The sequence below is a fragment of the Cebus imitator genome, unplaced genomic scaffold (genome assembly GCF_001604975.1).
Source record: "Cebus imitator isolate Cc_AM_T3 unplaced genomic scaffold, Cebus_imitator-1.0 Scaffold405, whole genome shotgun sequence".
NCBI classification, from domain to species: domain Eukaryota; kingdom Metazoa; phylum Chordata; class Mammalia; order Primates; family Cebidae; genus Cebus; species Cebus imitator.
The window spans coordinates 885,103-904,965 of NW_016107720.1; the positions used below are offsets into that span (position 1 = coordinate 885,103).

General features: G+C 45.8%; 3 protein-coding genes across 9 annotated transcripts in view; 2 read left to right on the plus strand and 1 right to left on the minus strand.

The window, feature by feature from the left end:
• Nucleotides 1–2,034, plus strand: part of VPS26B (VPS26, retromer complex component B) — a 23,984-nt gene extending 21,950 nt beyond the window's left edge. The window contains exon 6 of the mRNA XM_037731551.1: nt 1,956–2,034. Within this exon, the coding sequence (XP_037587479.1) occupies nt 1,956–2,034 (79 nt within the window). The remainder of the gene's footprint in view (nt 1–1,955) is intronic.
• Nucleotides 2,035–2,085: 51 nt separating this feature from the next.
• Nucleotides 2,086–7,656, minus strand: THYN1 (thymocyte nuclear protein 1). 5 transcript variants are annotated; one of them, XM_037731546.1, is made up of 8 exons: nt 7,520–7,544; nt 7,225–7,274; nt 5,270–5,448; nt 4,065–4,133; nt 3,611–3,703; nt 2,948–3,043; nt 2,583–2,733; nt 2,086–2,296 (listed from the first exon to the last, which is right to left on the minus strand). In XM_037731546.1, exons 2-8 carry the CDS (start codon nt 7,265–7,267, stop codon nt 2,250–2,252), a joined length of 678 nt encoding a protein of 225 aa, XP_037587474.1. In that variant the 5' UTR covers nt 7,268–7,274; nt 7,520–7,544; the 3' UTR covers nt 2,086–2,249. The 5 variants fall into 5 exon arrangements, with proteins under 5 accessions (XP_037587474.1, XP_037587475.1, XP_017364545.1 ...); XM_037731547.1 differs by lacking the exon at nt 7,520–7,544 and adding an exon at nt 7,576–7,656 and having other exon boundaries at nt 2,089–2,296; nt 7,225–7,280; XM_017509056.2 differs by having other exon boundaries at nt 2,089–2,296; nt 7,225–7,296; nt 7,544–7,633.
• An 80-nt stretch (nt 7,657–7,736) lies between these two features.
• ACAD8 (acyl-CoA dehydrogenase family member 8) lies at nt 7,737–19,672 on the plus strand. 3 transcript variants are annotated; one of them, XM_017509052.2, is made up of 11 exons: nt 7,737–7,946; nt 10,552–10,652; nt 11,094–11,263; nt 11,870–11,979; nt 12,360–12,436; nt 12,820–12,957; nt 14,953–15,088; nt 15,183–15,280; nt 15,623–15,775; nt 16,420–16,522; nt 18,934–19,672. In XM_017509052.2, the coding sequence occupies exons 1-11, from the start codon at nt 7,838–7,840 to the stop codon at nt 18,984–18,986; spliced, it is 1,248 nt and encodes a 415-aa protein (XP_017364541.1). In that variant the 5' UTR covers nt 7,737–7,837; the 3' UTR covers nt 18,987–19,672. The 3 variants fall into 3 exon arrangements, with proteins under 3 accessions (XP_017364541.1, XP_037587473.1, XP_017364540.1); XM_037731545.1 differs by lacking the exon at nt 18,934–19,672 and adding an exon at nt 16,672–17,839 and having other exon boundaries at nt 7,739–7,946; nt 10,540–10,652; XM_017509051.2 differs by having other exon boundaries at nt 7,741–7,946; nt 10,540–10,652.
• The last annotated feature ends 191 nt before the right edge of the window (nt 19,673–19,863 follow it).

Below are 19,863 nucleotides of genomic sequence, written 5' to 3' on the forward strand. Positions count from 1 at the left end.
AGTGGACCCTCATCTCTCCTCGCCCTCCATTTCATTTCTGGGAATTGGGGCTTAGTTTTGAACCCTTAGCAAGGCTGTTCTTACTAATATCCAAGCCCCTTTACCCCTCTTCCTATAGGATATGCAGGGGAGACTGGGGCCTCTGCAGTAGACTGCTGCCTCACTTCTGAATCATTCTGCTTGCCAAATAATGTCATCTTCACCAGTTGATTGACCCAAGTTTAGGACCATTGGTATTAAAAAACACATATACAAAAATTCTTGAGAATATTCTTGTTATGCTGGAGAGGAAGGAAGGCACTTCTCCCTCTATGGCTGTGCTCTGGGGCCTAAGTTGTTTACTGTCCTTTTTCTGCCTCTCCTGGAAGTGACAGGCATTACTCTCCTATTGGCTTCCCTTCCCTTTATAGAAAGACCAAGCAGGCCTCACTGGCCAACAGGTAGAGTATTTGGCGGTCTGAATTCTCAGAAATGTGGAAAGTTAAGGGGTTGGTTCCTGTGTCACCTTTCAGTTAGTGTGGGAAAGACAGACTCCTGTTTTGCTAAGATCAGTGCAGTCTCAGGCCTTTGGCAGGGCTCATGGATCAGAGCTGAGACTGGAGGGAGAGGCATTTGGAGTAGCCTGGGTGACTAGGGGCAGCAAAACCAAGGAAGGCAAGGTTGTTTCCTCCACGCAGGGTCCTGTGTTCAGGTGCGACACACAATCCTCATGGGAACAGGATCACCCATGCACTGCCCTTGATGATCAAGGTTGGGGCTTAAGTGGATGAGGGAGGCAGGTTCTGGGTTCCTTGCCTTTTCAGAGCATGAGGTCAGGCTCTGTATGCCTCCTTTTCCTAGTTGGTATTCTAACTAGAAGCATTTGTCAATTCCTTTGCCTCCCAACTGACAACATATGTTCATTTTCCATCCTTCCTAACATCTTAAACCTTTCTTCTGGGAGAACTAGAAGATACATTTTGCTTTGATTCTCTCAGGCGCTGTGCACAAGCCAGCTCTTCTGTTTTCTCTTACTCTACCCACATTCTTGCCTTCTCTATCCAACTGTGAAAGTGAGGGGAGGCTCCTGTCCCCCTCTCTTAAGGTCCCCAAACCTGGGAGTGCATAGGTACTAAATCAAGCAGTGCAACTTGTAATTAAGCAGCTGCAGTGTTTACATGTTTCTTAATGTGTCGTCTTTTCAATGGCTGTATTTTAAAAGAGCATTTGTTTTAATGGTCTCTCTGATTAAAGGAAGCCCCTGTGGCTTTGGAGGCATTGTGCCCACGGTCCACCAGGTTCTGTGATCTCTTCTGTCTTACACAGTCCCATTTCTGACACTCAGGGAAAGACAGATACCTGCTCCGATTTCCCAACATAGTGCCTGTGCTCTCACTGTATAGCCCCTGGTGAAAAATGACGAATACTTTATTTATTTAAGACAATCTCGCTCTGTCTCCCAGGCTGGAGTGCAATGGCACAATCTCGGCTCACTGCAACCTCCTTTTCCTAGGTTCAAGAGATTCTCCTGCTACAGCCTCCAAGTAGCTGGGATTACAGGTACTTGCCACTGCGCCCAGCTAATTTTTGTATTTTTTAGTAGAGACGGGGTTTCTCCATGTTGGCCAGGCTGGTCTCGAACTCCTGACCTCAGGTGATCTGCCTGCCTCAGCCTCCCAAAGTGCTGGGATTACAGGAGTGAGCCACCACCCAGCCTGATGAATACTTTATTTACCGCCTGTTTGTTTGAGACAAAGCGCATGGCTGAGAAATGAATTCAGTTCTTATCCCCATCTGGCAGTTTGTCCAGAACTGCTCATGGGATGGTTTAATCCTCTATGGGACCCAGATGATGTAAGGGGCAGGTGAGCAAGGCTGGTGTAGAAAGACAAAAGTCCATTCCAGTGGGTGTTACCAGACTGGGCGGGGGGGGGGGGGGGGGTGGTCTCAGCCGTACATCCTGCTATTTGCTACAGAACTACTAGTGATGGTAAAGAAAGACGGCAGAGGCAGCCCTGCATCTTGGAGCAGCCAAAGGAGCCCGCTTGGAGGTAAGAGGTATGCAGTGGGGAGAATTCCACTGTACTCAGTGCAGTTTTAGAAGAAAACTTTTTCAACTTTGATATTATTTTATTGAAAAAAGTACACAAAACCACTAGGTACACAAGCCCAGGTGAGCATAACAAGCAAGCCCTCTCACACCTTCTTTTCTCTGAAAAATCCTTGACTTCTTTGGAGTAATATTGCCCATTCCAGCAGTAGTATCTCACTTAACTTGGTTCCTTTTTCTCCAGGCTCAAAATAAAATCAAACTCTTCTACAAAATGCAAGGGAAAAAGGGAAGAATTGGGTCTTATGTCTCTTCTTGAACAGGGAAGTTATGCCAGGCACTTTTACATGGTACTAAGGCGAGCAGTCATTGAAAACTATTTACCAGGTGCAAAACCCTGTAACTCAGGTGACATTCCCTCCCTCATGGATGTTGCAGGTGAGGATGCTGACTGAGAAAGGTGAAATGCCATGCCCAGTTTAATCAGCCAGTAAATGGGAATTCATGAGGTCATCCTGGTATACAGATGATAAAGGAGAGGACCCACTCTTACCTTGAGTCAGGGGCTGAATTGATAATCTCTGGCGAGTGAAGAGAACCATATTTTTTAAGGGGCCACCAGAAGCTTTGTGAGCTTGATGATAGGATTTGAGTTCAGCCAGGGGAATGAAACGCTTCATCATCCGAACAAACTGCACATCCACCTATGTGACAAGAGTGTACATGACAGAAAGATATGTCTAGTGAGACTCTGCCTGCTGTGTTTTTAACTGCCTGCAGGAAGTTCCTAACTTCAAAGTCAGCATCACGTCATCTGAATAAGTGCTGGGCTGTGTACCTTGACCTACAGTCACCCCAACCATCTTCCTCCCCTTGTTCATCCTTCCTCTGTCATGAAATAGGAAGCACAGTCTTTACCATGGACCACTTAGGATTGTCCTCTTTGCTGGATGGGTCATAATGGGGATCGTTTTTCTCAAACTGTGTGTGGTCTGGGTAAGCCTCTTTCACGATCTGAAACCAAAACAAAAGTTTCTTATCATTTGCCTGCATTCAGCTCCACAGCCAATCTTTAATCCATATACAACTTTCATTTCTTAGCCTTCACATTCTTACCCCATCTGCCTTGCTGTAGAGCCAATGGAGGCTCAGATATCTGGAAATAATATATAGCCTAATACATAGTCTAGGAAATCAACTCTGTTTTTACAAAAGTGTCTTAGAAACAAGCTCTAAAAGCAAATGGCAAATTTTATTACTGGCACTACTGTGTTTTTCCCACCTGCACAGTTAATAATTTTATCCTGATAAGCTTGGTGGAGCTACTATCAGGACTATTTTCGAGTGAGATCAAGACTTAAGACTTAAGTCTGTGCTAGTGGGACCTGAAATGAAGGCCTACTTTGTTTGAGTTGTTGTCATATAGGAATGGGCCAAGGCAGTTTTTCCCTATTGTGACAAGGAGGGTAGGCTAGGGGGAGTGTACTTTTTTGTTACCTATTTAACATGTATCCCTTTATATTGACTTAACTTAGTCTCCATGGAGGGAAAAGGATTCAGACCAAAACCTGTCCAACTAACCTTCATAAGTCCTGCAATGCCTGGCTCTTTGCAGTTGCTATGGTAGAAGAAGGCTTCTTCTCCCAGCTTCATGGCTCTAAGGAAGTTTCGAGCCTGTCTCAGGGGAGAAGAAACAAGAATGATCCTCCCTACCAGCTGGAAAGTACTAGCTTTTAGCAGAAATCACGTCTGCTTTTATTAGATGGGTTTTTCTTGTTTGCATCTTCTCCCCAATTTGTTAGAAAGTCCTTCCCCTTTGCCAGGACACCCAAACTTTTACCACTACACTGGCCAGAACACAGGCCAATTACAAATTTCATGCAGAGTACTTAGGGCATTTTTTAATACATTATCAGGTTTGGTTCTGAAAAAAAAGCAACCTAGGCCAAGAGGTTCTGCTACTGAATAAGTCATGAGGAGGAGGCAGGCGTTTATCCCACCTGGGTCTCAGTGAGCCTGCTCCTTACCCTCTTACCTGGTAGTTACGAACACCATCCCAGCATGTTGTCTGCTTGGGCTGTGCTTTGAGATCCTCAATGCTGAACTAGGCAAGAGGAAATAAAGTCAATCATTAATCCTTGGCCAGCTAGTAAGCATATATTGAAGCAGACAGTTCCCCCTACAGTGAGAGGGGCCACTGGCTATAGTGGAAGTATGTCGTTACTGGGAAGTGGCTCCACAGAGACACTTGTTGGGTGAATACACGTAAGCCTTGTGTTACCTTGTTATCCTTGCTAATTATCCTCATAATTAGTTGAATAGATATCCACTAGTTGAATAGATAATCTAGACGATAAAGTCATCTGCTGGTTACTTGCATTGCACTTTATTATGTATTTCTTCTATAATATTTCTGCTTATATTTTTCCCAGGCTACATTAAATTCCCTGAAATATACACCAACTGTTGGCAGGGAGACACCTAGGAGCATGGCAGATGGTCAGAGAAAGGTAAACTAGGATTGAGGTTGGTTAACTATAGACTTCAGGGCAAATCTAACCCCATGCTGGATTTTGTGAATAAATTGTACTTGAAAACAACCATAGCTGTTTATGTATTATCTCTGGCCACTCTCTTGCTACAAGGGCAGGGTTGCAACAGAGACTAACATCCACAAGCCTGCAAAATTTACTATCTGGCCCTTTGTAGCAAAGGTTGGCCAACCTTTGGCCTAGATAGATAGAATTCACAAAACAGTTGATGATGATAAACTCTGCCGATTTTATTTACTTATTTACTTACTTACTTAGTTACTTACTTTGAGACGGAGTCTTGCTCTGTTACCAGGCTGGAGTGCAGTGGCGCAGTCTCGGCTCACTGCCACCTCTGCCTCCTGAGTTCAAGTGATTCCCCTGCCTTAGCCTCCCAAGTAGCTGGGACTACAGGCGCACACCACCATTCTCGGCTAGGTTTTTGTATTTTAGCAGAGACGGGCTTTCACCATGTTGGCTAGGATGGTCTCTATCTCCTGACCTCATGATCGACCCGCCTCGACCTCCCAGCCTCTCAAAGGGCTGGGATTACACGCGTGAGCCACCATGCCCAGCCAATTTTATTCATTTTTACCTTTTTCCCACCCTTCAAAGATAAGAAGCTGGGGATAGAACCCTATGGTGTCCCATGTTCACTTCTCATTTAAAAAACAGCATGAAAGGACTGGAGAAAGGTCCAGGGTCTCACCTTCACATCTACACCTTTCTCGAGTCGGCTCTCTGGCTCTGACTTCATCAGCCAGTGGCTGCTTAGATTCTTCACACAGTGTTTAGTGGCTGAAGTCGTCTGAGGGTTGGAGTCCTCCACTTGATCTAATGCCTCACCTGAGTTCCCAGTTTTGGTGCGTTTTCCTGATAGCCCCTTGTCTGCAACAGGATAAGCAAAAAGAAAAGATGACGCTTCTTAGAGGCAATGTTTCATGACGGAAAAAGCTTACATTTTGGAGTCAGACTTGGATTCAAATCATGGATCCATTACCAGCTGTAGGACCTTAATCTTACCATTAGGAAGCTTTCCTTATCTATCTATAAAAATCAGACAAGAATGCCTACCTGACAGGATATCTTCTGGGCTGTCTACTCAATAGGATAAGAACACCTTACAGGGTTGTTCAGGATTAAAGGTCCTGACAGTAGTCAATAAATGTTTTCCTTTCCTCCCTCTCTCTCTTCTATGCCTTTGCATAGGAAAGGAAAGAGGGAACTGTGCAGCTACCTGAAACTGTTTTGAAGCTTAAATGAGATAATACAAAGGGCCTAGACAATGCCGGGTATTACAGTAAGTGCTCAATAAAAGCCAGTATTATCCTCATCTCATACTTCTTTCCTTCTTGCTCACTGTGGCTCATGGCCTGTCTCCTTTCTGCTCCTTGAAGGTGCCAATAAAAGTTGAAAGAAACGGTTCATTCAGGACATCATAGATATGGTGATGATTCGATTTCATCCTAAGACAGTGTGCCTTGAACACAGTAGGCATTCAGTAGCTAAGTTGTTAGGTTACTGTATGACAAGACCCAAGGTCTATGTGTTACCCTAGCCCTAACTTGGTTAATCTACATAACCTATGAAATGTTCTACTCTTCCTCTTGGAGGTGTGCTCCAGATCACACATCCAGTAACGGTGGAATCAAGATATGAGGTTGGAACCTGTCACTGAGGTCTATCTGAAGCTACTTAATGACTGTACTATACTGCCTTGGAATTTAGTCAAAGTCCCTACATCAATTGTCATTAAATACCATTTATGGGTGTCTGATGCTCTGAACCCAGCATACCTTTCTAACCTAGTTTCGTAGTGGCCCCTTAGGAGTCACAGGCACACTGCAAATACCACATATTGTTGAATAACTGCAATGTGCTGTAGTATATCTGGAACCCGTCATTCCCAAAAGAGGTACTTCCTGTACCTTCCAATGTTCCTCCTCCATCCACTTAGAATGCCATCCATCTTTGTGAATATAAAAACGACACGTTTTCTTAGTACTACAGCTTTGCCCGTGGAAAGTCTCCCACATTTCCAGGCCTGTCTCAAACTGCACTTCTTTTCAAGGCCTTCCCTGTGATTCCTCCCTCTATAACCTTAACAATCCATTCTCCTGAAACCCCTCACATCTGTTTGCAGTTTACCCGCGAGCAGGCGCTGTATATTCATTACTTTAGCACGCCACCCAGTATTTGCAATAGCAAATAGTCTTCATAAATAAAACAAGCAAAAGGAACTCGACGTAGGAGCTTGCTGAGACGAGTAAAGAAGATGGAGAGTGGGGCCGGGCGCGGTGGCTCACGCTTGTATCCCAGTATTTTGGGAGGCCGAGGGGGGCGGATCATGAGGTCAGGAATTCGAGACCAGCCTGGCCAACATAGTGAAACTCCGTCTCTACAAAAAACACAAAAATTAGCTGGGGGTGGTGGCACGCGTCTGTGGTCCCAACTACTAGGGAGACAGGCGGGAGAATCGCCTGAACTCGGGAGGCAGAGGTTGCAGTGAACCGAGGCCACGCCACTGCACTCCAGCCTGGGTGACACAGAGAGACTCCGTCTTCAAAAAAAAAAAAAAAAGGATAGTGACTAAGGAAAATGAAATAAAAAAATCACAAAAGGTTCTTACTTGGGCTGCCTTTGTGCAGCCTAGGGGCAGCTCACCTGGGCCAGAAGTCTCAGACAGCCTCTTCCGGGGTCTCGACATAGTCTCCCTGCAGGGAAGTGCGGAAGGCTCTGGAATCAACCGAGATACAAGGAACGCGAATATCCCCCAAAACCCACGCAGAGCGAGATGGAGGCAACTAGAGGCAGCCTAGAGTGTCCACAACATTTGCAAAAGACACCTGTGTTTGAGCCCCTCAAATCCTTCCCTCCGTTATCTGCGCCATTTCCATCTCGCATAACCTGCCCCTAAACTCTCCTCGGTTCTTTCCTTGGTCCTTCTCATCCCCCGCACCCCACTCTCACCACACAGACCCACCACTCTGCAGACGTAACCGCGGCCCCCCGGCGCGCCGGAGACTGTGCAGCGCGATCCCGCGGCGCTCGGTGGGCTATGCGTCTCTGTGGCGCCGAGATCGCGGGGAATTCTGGGAGTTGTGGTCCTGGTCCCTTGGGATACCCTCTGGGAACTGAATCGTGAGGGCTTGTGGGAGGACTAAAACACCCAGGGTGCAGTGGGGTAGGGGTTGCCGGGTCGCAGGTCCTGCCAGTGCGAATGCAGCGGCGGTCATAGGCGCCCTGGCACTCAGCTGGACAGTGAGCGGCGGCAGCGATGCTGCGGAGCGGCTGCCAGTGCCTCGGGGCACGCCTCGGCTGTCTGCCTGGCGGTCTCTGGGCCCTCGTCCAGACCGGCCACCGGAACTTGACCTCCTGCATCGACCGTAAGGATCGCTTGCCGGGGGCGGGAGGACAGGTGTCCGCGAGGGGCCGCGGTCTCACCGCTCTATTCAGTCACCCCGGCATCAGCTCCCCTTTCCGGCTTGTCACCCCCGGCCGGCTCCCCGCTCCGGCCGGTCAACCCCTGCCCAGCTTCCAGTTCCGGTCAGTCACCACCATCCAGGTCCTCCTCCGGCCTGTCACTCCCTTCCAGGTCCTTCTCCGACTCGTCACCCAAGCCCTGGTCCTTCTCCGGCCCATGATCCCCGCCCGGGTTCCCCTCCGGCCCGTCACCCCTAGCTCGGGTCCTCCTCCGGCCTTTCACCCTCGGATGCTTAGAGAAGAGAAGAAACATGGGGCTTTGTTGTTGCTGGGTTGGTTGGTTTTTAAAATCCTAACGGTGGGTCATAAAGGGAATGAGAATGTAAGAAGCTGGCTGAGTGCTGATGGTGGCAGGGCACACGAGATTTGCTCACACAGAAAGATTTGGTATCATAATGCTTCTGGCTAGAGGACACATTTACTCATCCAGGAAAAATAATTATTTTTGCAAGTGGGAAACTACCGGGGCCAACAAACCTGAGTGTTTGTAGGCTCTAACCAATAAATAATTTGAATGTAACAAAGAGTGGTGGGGACCCAGCAGGGAACTGAAGGAACCTGGCCAGTTTATGACTTCTCTGCCAAGCACCTTTATAAACACTTTTTTCTTCTGAAACATTTTAAAATTTATTTTAAATAAATGACAGTTTTCTTTTCAACAGAATACATCCCTTAGACATCAGATCTATAAAGTACAGTAAGGCATAGAATACTGTTTTCTTCTCAATGTCCTAAAACTCCTTCAAGAGGTGCTGCCCTGTCCTAACGTGTAGAATTTGATAACCCAGATCACTCTAGTTGATACCAAAGCAGGTAAAGACTTATTTAAAGGTGGGTTTTGTTGTTGTTTGCATCTTACTTACACTTGAGTTGCTCTGCAGTAAAAGGCTTTTCCCATTTTATTTGGGCTGTTTTTCTATTTACCTTCATCTTTTTAGTGTGTATGTACTGGCATCTGGAACTCTGCCAGTAACTAGCAAAGTTCATGAGTGGTGGTGTTTGTTTTGTTTTTTGTAGTGTATTTCTTTCTGGGAACTTCGGTAATTAGGTTGTGTTTATTTATGCATATGATTTGCATTAAACCATTTTCTGCTATTAGAATGCAACTCAGGATTTTCTTTCCTTTTTTTTTAAAAAAAACAAAACAAAACAAAACAGGGTTTCACCATGTTGGCCAGGCTGGTCTTGAACTCCTAACCTCAGGTGATCCACCCACCTCAGCCTCCCAAAGTGCTGAGATTACAGGCATGAGCCACCAGGCTCAGCCAGGATTTATTTCTTAAGCCTGTGGTTCCTTGAACTATTTGTTTTAGGAAGTAGCCATTTACAAAAGAAGAAGAATTGTTAACATTTAATGAGTTCTTGCTAGGATTGAAATAAAATGTTTCCATTATTACCATTTATGTCATCTTGTGTGAATGGATTTTATTTATTTATTTATTTAGATATGGAGTCTGGCTCTGTTACCCATGCTGGAGTGCAGTGGTGCGATCTTAACTCAATGCAACTTCTGCCTTCAAGGTTCAAGCAATTCTTTGCCTCAGCCTCCTGAGTAGATGGGATTACAGGCGTGTGCCACCATGCCTGGCTAATTTTTGTATTTTTAGTAGAGATGGGGTTTTACCATGTTGGCCAAGCTGGTCTCAAACTCCTGACCTCAAGTGATCCGCCTGCCTTGGCTTCCCCAAGGGCTGGGATGACTGGCGTGAGCCACAGTGCAGCTGGACCATATTTATTTGTGTAACCCCAGCACTGCTACGTAGTAAACACCCAATACACATTCTTTAGGGAGTGATCTTTGAGCCATGGTCTACAGCAACCCTTGTACAAAATTGGGTAAAGAAATGGCCTGACCCCAGTCAGAGAACCATGAATTGTTTATCCCTAGTTCTGTTCCTGAGAGTAATACCTGTCATAGTTTTCTGCTCTGAGCTTTTCAAGGCAGTCTAATTTTTAATCCTCAAAACTATTCATTTCTGACATTCCCATTTTAATGAGAGTACTGCTCACAGACAGAAGTGTTCTCTCCATGCTCGCACAGCCAGATATTACCGATGCCCACATTTGCCCCAAGGAACAGACTCTGGCACCTGCACTTGTGTTCTTTTGTAACGACTGGATCGCTTGCAGGCACTGAAATAAATTATTGTTCAAGTGTGTCTCCATAGTCTTCCCATAGTGCTCCTTAGTGGCACTTACAATGATCAAAGTTTTAGCACTGTGACCTCGACCTCTAGGTCTACAACTGCATTTTACTAAGTGGCTAGGATAAGAGATGTCTGGAAGTCCTCCATCCTGTTCTAGGTTGATCTGGATGTGTGTTAGAACTGTCCTTTCTCCATATGACAAGTGGAACAATGATAGAAGATGCCATTCTCTAGCTGTTAAAGCTGTACTGTGGATGCGAAATACTATAGTAGATCCACTTTCACAGCTTCGTGGTGCTTCTTGCTGGCTACACTTCCCTGACCCTGTCCTAGAACTGAGTATATGCAATCCTGCCCACAGCTTCCATGGGACTTAATGAAGAGCAGAAAGAATTTCAGAAAGTAGCCTTTGACTTTGCTGCCCACGAGATGGCTCCAAATATGGCAGAGTGGGACCAGAAGGTAGGAATTTTTCTTGTGCTTAGACGTTCTAACAGATGTCTCAGGTAGACCTTTATCTTTGTCTCCTGATAATCTAATTGTTCAATGTCTCCTCCACCTACCAACTCTTGCCACAAGTGAGAATACCGGCAGCGGATGATTCCTTTCCTAGAAAGGCATCCTGATCATCTTGTACATAAGTTTTTTTTGTTAGTTGAACAAAGATTTGGACATCAAACTAAGACATTTCTATAGGTAATAAAAAGAAACTTCATAATGCCAGAAAAACAGTTCCTACAGGATCCATGTTAACTGATAACCACTGTAAGATGACAAACAGGCATATTAAGAGAATCCATATGCTCACTTACGTGTAAGCATCCTGATCTCCTTACTGTACCCTCTAAAAGGAAAGCCGTCTCTGAATCAGTTGCTGATGACCTTGCTCTCTTTTGTATATAGGAGCTGTTCCCAGTGGATATGATGCGGAAGGCAGCCCAGCTAGGCTTCGGAGGGGTCTATGTACGAACAGATGTGGGTGGGTCTGGACTGTCACGTCTTGATACCTCGGTCATTTTTGAAGCCTTGGCTACAGGCTGCACCAGCACCACAGCCTATATAAGCATCCACAAGTGAGTGCCCACGCTTGGAAAGCACAATGAAGTGCACATGGGGTGACTGAGAGTTCAGATCCATAGGAAAAAGATTGATCTTGTGAGGCTGAGTGTCCTCAAGGAACACGCTAGGTTTGCTGCTGCCTGTTGGACTTGATTCTGTTGTCCTTTGTATTGCTTAGAGAATCAGGGCAGCCAGCCTTCCCAGAAATCTTAAGATTGAGCTGGTACCAGGAGACTTCTCCAATAGAGTGGACAGGGTCCTCTCACCCGTTTCAGTCCAAAGATGGAACTGCCCGTGATTTGAGAAAGTAATAGAAGGTACTAATAGCAAGTACATATAATGCTTTGATTTTTAGAGGCTTGTTTAACCTGACTAGAAGTAGTACAAACGTCCTGGTGAGAAGTACGTGGGCCTGGTTATCTCTGGGTAGTCCATATTCCAGGAATATGTTTTAATCCAGCCCTTTCCTTTAAAGTGTCTTCCCAGTTGTGACTTTCCCCTTCCCAGTCTTCTGCTTTGCTGCCCTGCCCTTTGTTCTCTTTCCCCTTCTTCCCCAGTTTTTTTTTTTCTTTTCCACCGTTATTTCTGTCGATATCTTTTCTTCTTGGTGTACCTATTAGCATGTGTGCCTGGATGATTGATAGCTTTGGAAATGAGGAACAGAGGCACAGATTTTGCCCACCGCTCTGTACCATGGAGAAGTTTGCTTCCTACTGCCTCACTGAACCAGGTGGGTTTGCCACACTGCACTGAGATACAGCAGAGAGAGAGGCGTGCCTCAGATGGCATCACCCATCACTCCTTCCAGCCTGTTGGCACGTTGAGCCACTATTTACCAGTATGTTTGACCAAGAAGTAATAGTGTCCTATGACCTGATGTCAGAAGAACCAGGCGGCCTATATGGTGGGTTGGGAGATAGACAGTGGCCTGACTGGTGCGAGCAGTTTTCCACCAAGTACGGAGTTCCTTTGGCCACCTGGATTTTGCAGTGGCACCCTCTGACCAGTGTCTGTCCAGGGAAGATTTCCTAGGAGATAGAATTGTGCTGGGCTCCCTTGACCTCACTGACTTTCTCACCCTCTCTCTGCTGTCTTTTGATCTCTCCTCAGGAAGCGGGAGTGATGCTGCCTCTCTTCTGACCTCTGCTAAAAGACAGGGAGATCATTACATCCTCAATGGCTCCAAGGTACTAGCATGCGTCCTCCCAGAGCACCTTGGAGATTGTTCCCAGCTTCCTCCTGACATCCTCTGGTTCCTTCACATCTACGGGTTAATACTCCCATAGGATTTTTATGTGTTGGGAAGAGAATCTCTGACTCATTTCTCCTTCTTTATTCTCATTGTTTCTATCTCTCCTGATCTATTCCAGATCATTTTACTGACTTTTGTCTATCCTTTTAATACTCTCATGAACGAAATCTCTGATTCTGCAGTCACTGCAGCTACCTTTACCCCTCCTCAATGTCTGTGTCGTTAGACCTTATTGTTAGGAGGACCCCAGTGGTGTTCCCAGACGCCACGAGAACTCACGCATTCCCTGGTCCTTGTGTACCCGTTTTACCCTCACAGGCCTTCATCAGTGGTGCTGGCGAGTCAGACATCTATGTGGTCATGTGCCGAACAGGAGGTCCAGGCCCCAAGGGTATTTCATGCATCATTGTTGAGAAGGGGACCCCTGGCCTCAGCTTTGGCAAGAAGGAGAAAAAGGTGAGTGGCTGTTGGGTAGGAAACAATTCAAATTATGAGATTCTGCCATGTGCCAGCCCAACCGCTGCTCTGTTTCAGAAAACAGGGTTGCATACTTGCTATCCTACCTTTGAAGCAACTGCTTCTATTAGGATTTTCAACAGGAGCATATAAAATACAGTAGGGCATTGTTAGACACTAGGCCTCCAGGGAAAGTGACAGAGTTTGCCAGTAAGTTCCACAAGCCACCTGTTACTTAGCGTTCTCACCTCTCCTGCCTCCACTTTTGGCCTGTGTTTCTTATCCAGCTTCTTATGTTGGTGGACTTTGTTACTCCAGGGAGAGACACTAAGAGAAGACCTGGGGTTCACCACAGGTCTCACTAATGGAAGGCATGTGGTCCCTTTTTTTTCTTTGATTAAAAATAAAGTAAAACTCATTGGAGATGATTGCGGGTATTTCAGCAACCTAAGGACACTTAGGTACTATAGGTGCTTTGAAAAGTAAGACACTTCCAGGATCAAGAAACGCCATGGCCAGGCCATGAACAGATCTGTGATTGTGTCACTGTAATTGGTAGTAAGGGTTCAAGACCCATTCAGATTTTTTTAGGCCAGATGCTCAAAGCCGTCATCTCTCTCTAGCTTGTACTGTTACACAGAAGACTCTGTGAGAGAAGGCAAGTAATGAAATGACCCCCAAGTGTACCTCTTTCTCACAGCTCCTCGGGTTTCCATGTTTTCCTACAGGATCCTTCCTGATCCTCTGTAACTGCCAAGGCACGATGCATTTTAGCACCCCCTTCTTTGTGGTAACACAGCAGCCATTTCCTAGGTTTCTGCTGTGTACAAAGCCTATGCTAACTCCTGGGCAGAAAGACCTTCAATACAAGGCTTAGAAATGGGGTTTATCCTCTCAACAAAAGAGAGCAAGGAAATGATGTAAAGGCAGTCATATTTTCAGAGCCAGAAAGGGACTGGGAGATTTTAGATAGTTTGTGGGTTTCAAAATGGATCCCTAAGCCTTAAAGTTATTTGAAGCTTTGGAGTACCTGGGAGAGGAGATGAAGGGGATTGCGTAGTGGAGCCTTATCTGTTTATATGCAAGATTTTGTTCAAAGACAGAGGCGCCGCTGCTGTTTTATCCTACTCCCTTGTTTTATTATCAGCGAAACAAAGACCACAGAGAAATCGAGTGATTTGTCTACGTGTGAAAAATACAGCTAATTAATTGCATGACGTAGACTATATCTTAAGAATTCAAACTTTTCTCTGAGCTTATGACTAACAGCCAGATGTCCTGCTAGACCAGCTCTTTTGGGGGCGTGGGGAAACACACACACACACATACACACGCCACACACACACACACATTTGTAATGTTTGCCAATTTCTATGATATAACTTCTCTCCCCATGGCTGATTTCAGGCCACCACTGTGATATCGTGGAATGCTGAGGTAGGGGAAAAAAAGTACATGATTAGCTCCCATGAGCAAGCGCCAGCACGTGACTATGTCCCTGCAGCTAAATGCCAGACGAGGTGTTGCTGGCAGTGCATGTTATTTCTTCCGTGTAATGATGTTAATCTTTAGGAACAGTGAGCATTTCAAAAGACAAGTGTGGCTGTTGCTAAGGCCCTTAGAAGTGAATAACGCTCCAGATTGTCCTTATATTGTCTCTGTTCTTGTAAAAAGAGTGTTCTCAATTAGAGGCACTGAATATGAGGGCAGTTTGTGCCACAATCCTAAAAGAAGTCGTAAGAAGTGTTTGTAGGTTAGTCAGGTAGGGTAGACATTATAAAGTAGATTCTCTTAGTAAGTTAGAAAATGCTTAGCTGTAACATATCTTTGTGACTGTTGATGGGCCTTTAAATCTGAACTTTTTCTTTTTCCTCATTTTAAGTTCTTGTGGGTCTAATTCTTGGGTGCTGAAACCCATACCTCACAGGCTTCTGTCTCCAGGGAAGGCTGCCCTACCTGCTGGATTGTAAAAAATCAGTCCCTGATTTTTGCCAGGTGGGGTGGAACTCGCAGCCAACACGAGCAGTGATCTTTGAAGACTGTGCTGTCCCCGTGGCCAACAGAATTGGGAGCGAGGGGCAGGGCTTCAGCATTGCCATGAAAGGACTGAACGGAGGGAGGATCAACATTGGTGAGACACGAAGGGCTGGGGCAGGGAGGTAGCGGGCCGGGACTGGCAGTGACATTTCCAGCTCAGTGGGAATGTCAGCGCCCTTCCCTGACAGCTTCCTGCTCTCTGGGGGCTGCCCACGCTTCTATCATCCTCACACGAGACCATCTCAACGTCCGGAAGCAGTTTGGAGAGCCTCTGGCCAGTAGCCAGGTAACCTCTTCCTTGCCTTCACATGGCTTTCCACTATTTGCAGCCCACATTTTCTAGGAGAGAAGCCAGGAAATCCCTCCATAAGCCTCACCACTGTCTTCGACTCTTGCTTTATTTCTATCCATCTTCTTTCAGGATATCTTTAAGGATTTGAAAGTGTCGGGTGAGTGAAGTGGACTTAGCATTTATACAGGAATAAATTTCCTCTGTAGAAGAAGCAAGAGTCTTTGAAGCTTTGGATCACTTAGGAAAGGCGCCTCAGAGATGTCTTACCAAGGCTCCTGGACCAGGTGGTGGTCTAAGCCCCTCAGTCTTGTCTGTTCTCTTCTCCCTGTGCTGCAGTACTTGCAATTCAAATTGGCAGATATGGCAACAAGGCTGGTGGCCTCACGGCTGATGATCCGCAGTGCAGCCGTGGCTCTGCAGGATGAGAGGAAAGATGCAGTGGCCTTGTGCTCCATGGCCAAGCTCTTTGCTACACATGAATGCTTTGCTGTAAGTGATCCCTTTGGCTCTCCTGGGATAGACAGGGAACAGCTGCTAGGCCCAGGAGTCTTGAGAGGCATGAGTCAGCTTTGGAACCCAGCCTTCCCGGAATGCCACAAGGATCACCTTAAGCTTAAGGTGATAAATTAACTCATGAGTGGCCTGCGTGGGAGCTCATAGCTGGCTTTTAGGTCTGCTGCATGCCGTAACACACTTTATTATGTCACTGTTGTTTGCTTGTGTTCTAGATGAAAAACCACCTTCGGAAGGTTCACAGCAGCCCAAATTTAGTGCTCTGCCATGTTTACATTGTCAGGGGCGGAGCTCCACTGAGGCGGCATTGCCGCTAGGGGAAACCGTAGCTTCTTATTCCACAGGGTGGCTGTGGGCAGCTTCTTCCTGGCAGGTAATAAGCGACACAGGTTGAGGGCTTTGAGTCACCTGTCTGGTGGGAACTGATAAGTTTAGTAGATGAACTTCCCTTGTCTCTGACCATACAGAATGTTGAGGCCCTCTTTGAGCTTGGCTGCTTATGGTTCTTTCTCTCATCAGTTTACCACAGGCTGCCAGATCGTGGGCTGGGGTAGAAGGGGAAGCTGCTTTCTTTACAGCCTTCCCAGAGTCCAAGACGTCTAGTCCCTGTCTCCCTGCAGATCTGCAACCAGGCCTTACAGATGCACGGGGGCTATGGCTACCTGAAGGATTATGCTGTTCAGCAGTATATGCGGGACTCCAGGGTCCACCAGATTCTAGAAGGTAAAAATTGCCAGAAGCTATTCTCTTCCCTTCAGAACCGGCGGCAGGATCGCTGCTTTCCCCAGTGTGTCTGTCCCTATGCCACCAGGGCCTCAGAGTCCTGTCAAGCCCTGTCTATTTCAAGGCTTTTCCTTCCTCCCTTTCCACAGAGCTGCTCTGGCAGGGGCTTGGTGCACAAGCACAGCTCTAGCCTGGAGTCCAGAGACTCAGCTTCATCACAGTGGGTGGGCATCAGATCGTTCTGCTTCTGCTCTTTTCCTCTGTAGATTTGCGAGAAGGGTGAACTGAGATTATGGACGAGAAAACATGTTGAAACTACAGCCGTCTTTTCTCTAAGGTTATAAAGTATGTGGTTCTCAGGAATCCAAGAACAGTGATTTACAGGGCAAATGTTAGCCAGTATGGTCATCAGTAGCTCTAAACTGATTATCAGCCAGATGGTCTAAATATCTGTCTGTATATTACTAGTGTATTTTTCAATAAAATAAACCATCGGTGTATGGATATCTTCTTGGTAGTCACAGACATTCTGTCTAGGAAACATGTAAGCCGTTGGGGTCAGGCTCAGAGCCTGGCCGTCTCTACTGCCTACAGCCAGTGCGGAAGTCTTGAAATGACACGACTCTTGGAAAAGCAGGAGGGGCGGAGCCTTCTCTGAGTGACTTCAGTGAAGCAACAGGAGGCTGCCTTGCTGGAAACATTGTATAACGGGGCCTCCCAGCCCATTTCACAGCAGTCTTCTCAAACCTCAGCCTGCGCTGGAATCACCTGGAGGGCATGGGAGGCCCCAGAACATCTGCTCCAGTGGGTCTAATGGAGGGCCAGGAATTTGTATCTCTAATAAGTCTTCAGGTGAGGCAGCGGCAGCTTGTCTGAGAACCATACTTTGAGACTCACCATGCTGGTGTTATGTCTGAGTCACATGCTACCAAAGGTTAGACTACTGCGTTCTTCTGTAAACCTCTTTCCAGAAAGATGTTTCTGAGCTCAGTCGCTAGTGTTCAAACTGAATTTCCCAGAGTGTGTTTCCTTTCATTACTCTTGCAATTGCTTTCTCACTCAGCTTTATGTGCGTGGGGAACTTCGCCTTCATTCCAACTCTCTCTCAACCCTGCAGTAATAAGTGGGAAGCATTTATTTTGGGTTACACCATCATCTACTTGTAGAAGAATTGGGGCACTCTTCACTTTATCAGTTTGTTTCATCATGGACTTTACTGTTGGATAAATCTACAGTGCATGCTTTATTTGAAATGTTGGAACTACTGATTCCTCAAGGGAGTTTATGTTTCTTTTTGCATTAAAGGCCACCACTAAAAATGAAGCAAATAATTGATACCCTCCTTTCAGGGAAAATGTTTTCATTCTTTTATGTCAGTTTTCTGATATCCAAAGAAATGTGTATTTATTGTTGAAACCTTATAAAATTAGGAAAAGTAGGCTGGGTGCGGCGGCTCACACCTGTAATCCCAGCACTTTGGGAGGCCGAGGTGGGTGGATCACTTGAGGCCAGCCTGGCCAACAGGGCGAAATCCCATTTCTACTAAAAATGCAAAAAATTGGCGGAGCACGGTGGCTCATGCCCGTAATCCCAGCACTTTGGAAGGCCAAGGGAGGTAGATCATATGAGATCAGGAGTTCAAGACCAGCCTTGCCAACATGGTGAAGCCCCCGACTCTACTAAAAATACAAAAAATTAGCTGGGCGTGGTGGTGCATGCCTGTAATCCCAGCTACTCAGGAGGCTGAGGCAGGAGGATTGCTTGAACCCGGGAGGTGGAGGTTGCCGTGAGCTGAGATTGCACCATTGCACTCCAGCCTGGGCAACAGTGAGACTCCATCTAAAAAAAAAAAAAAAAAAAAATTTAGTTGGGCATGGTGGTTCATGCTTGTGGTCCTGGCTATTCAGGAGGCTGAGGCAGAAGCATTGCTTGAACCTGGGAGGCAGAGGTTGCAGTGAGCCAAGAGCAAGCCACTGCACTCCAGCCTGGGTGACAGAGCAAGTCTGTCTCAAAAAAAAAAAAAAAAAGTAAAAGAAAAAAATCACTTGTGTTTCCACATCCAGAATGTTATTTTGGTATATCCCTTTTAGGCATTTTACTATGCCTTTGTTAGTACATGTTTAATTTTAATTAGAATTATACGATATATACTGTTTTTATTCTGCCTTTTTAAACTTCATATAAGCATTTTTACCGTCAGAAGTTTTTAAAAAAGTAAATATTATTTCTTGACATATTTTGGTACTTTCTAGAGAAGTCTCTGATAATCTCATCTCCCTCAGGAGAAAAGCAGTGATTCTAATTTAAATCTGCAACTACCCTGAACTAGACCTGGAGCAGCCTAGTCAGAGCTTTACCGAACTCTCAGACTTCACTGCTATGAAAGTCTTCCTTCTTCCTCCCTCTTACAGGTAGTAATGAAGTGATGAGGATGCTGATCTCTAGAAGCCTGCTTCAGGAGTAGAACCCACACTTGCTGTTCTGGCCTGGTGTTCATTGTGACTGCCTTCAGTGTTGAGTGGTGCCATGTGGGCTGCTGTGTTCCAAAGGCATCATTGATTAGACCCAAGGGCTGAGCTCCTCCAGGGCAGAACCTACACCCTGTGTGTTGGTAGCAGCAGCATCTCCCAGACTGGAGCAGAATTCCCAGTGGAACCAGAAGAGCTGGCCTGATGAGAAATGGCAGAAGAACATACACTACCTTGTTTTCCTACTGCCAGAAAGTGAAGATTCACTGTCAAGCCAAAGTCCTTTCTTGGATCCACTTTATCTTGATTAGTCTGCATTTTGCTGATTCACTGGATCCCTCCTCTACGGACCTGGGGACTTTCATTGAGGCTCTTCGTGATTCTAGAGCAAAGGTGTGGGAAGGGGAAATGGGAGAATGCCCTCCTGTCTGTGTCATTCTCTGTGCCATAGCTACAGATGCAGAAGGTTTCTCTGAATAGCACTCTTCTGAATGTAAATCATGATAAAATGTATATTTAGGAAACATTCCTAAGCTGTGATTTAGGATATATTTCTACTTCCAGACTGAATATCAAGGGCTGAGACTTTACAATTTTGAGTATTGGTTGGGTTTCATATTAAGAAGCCTGTGGCCTAGGAATGGTACTCAGTGTTTCTCTTCCTGATAAATACTTTGAATATATTTTTTTCTGAGTTTTTGTTTCCTTTTCTGAAGTTATTCCTCTTTTTAAACATTTTTAATCACCACATTGATAAATAAAATCTTCCTCTGGCTCTACTAAAGTTGATTTTTATTTTATCTTTTTAATCCTTTACAACTATTTTGAAATGTTTAATTATGTTTGATTAAACACTTAACTAGATTTTGGAAT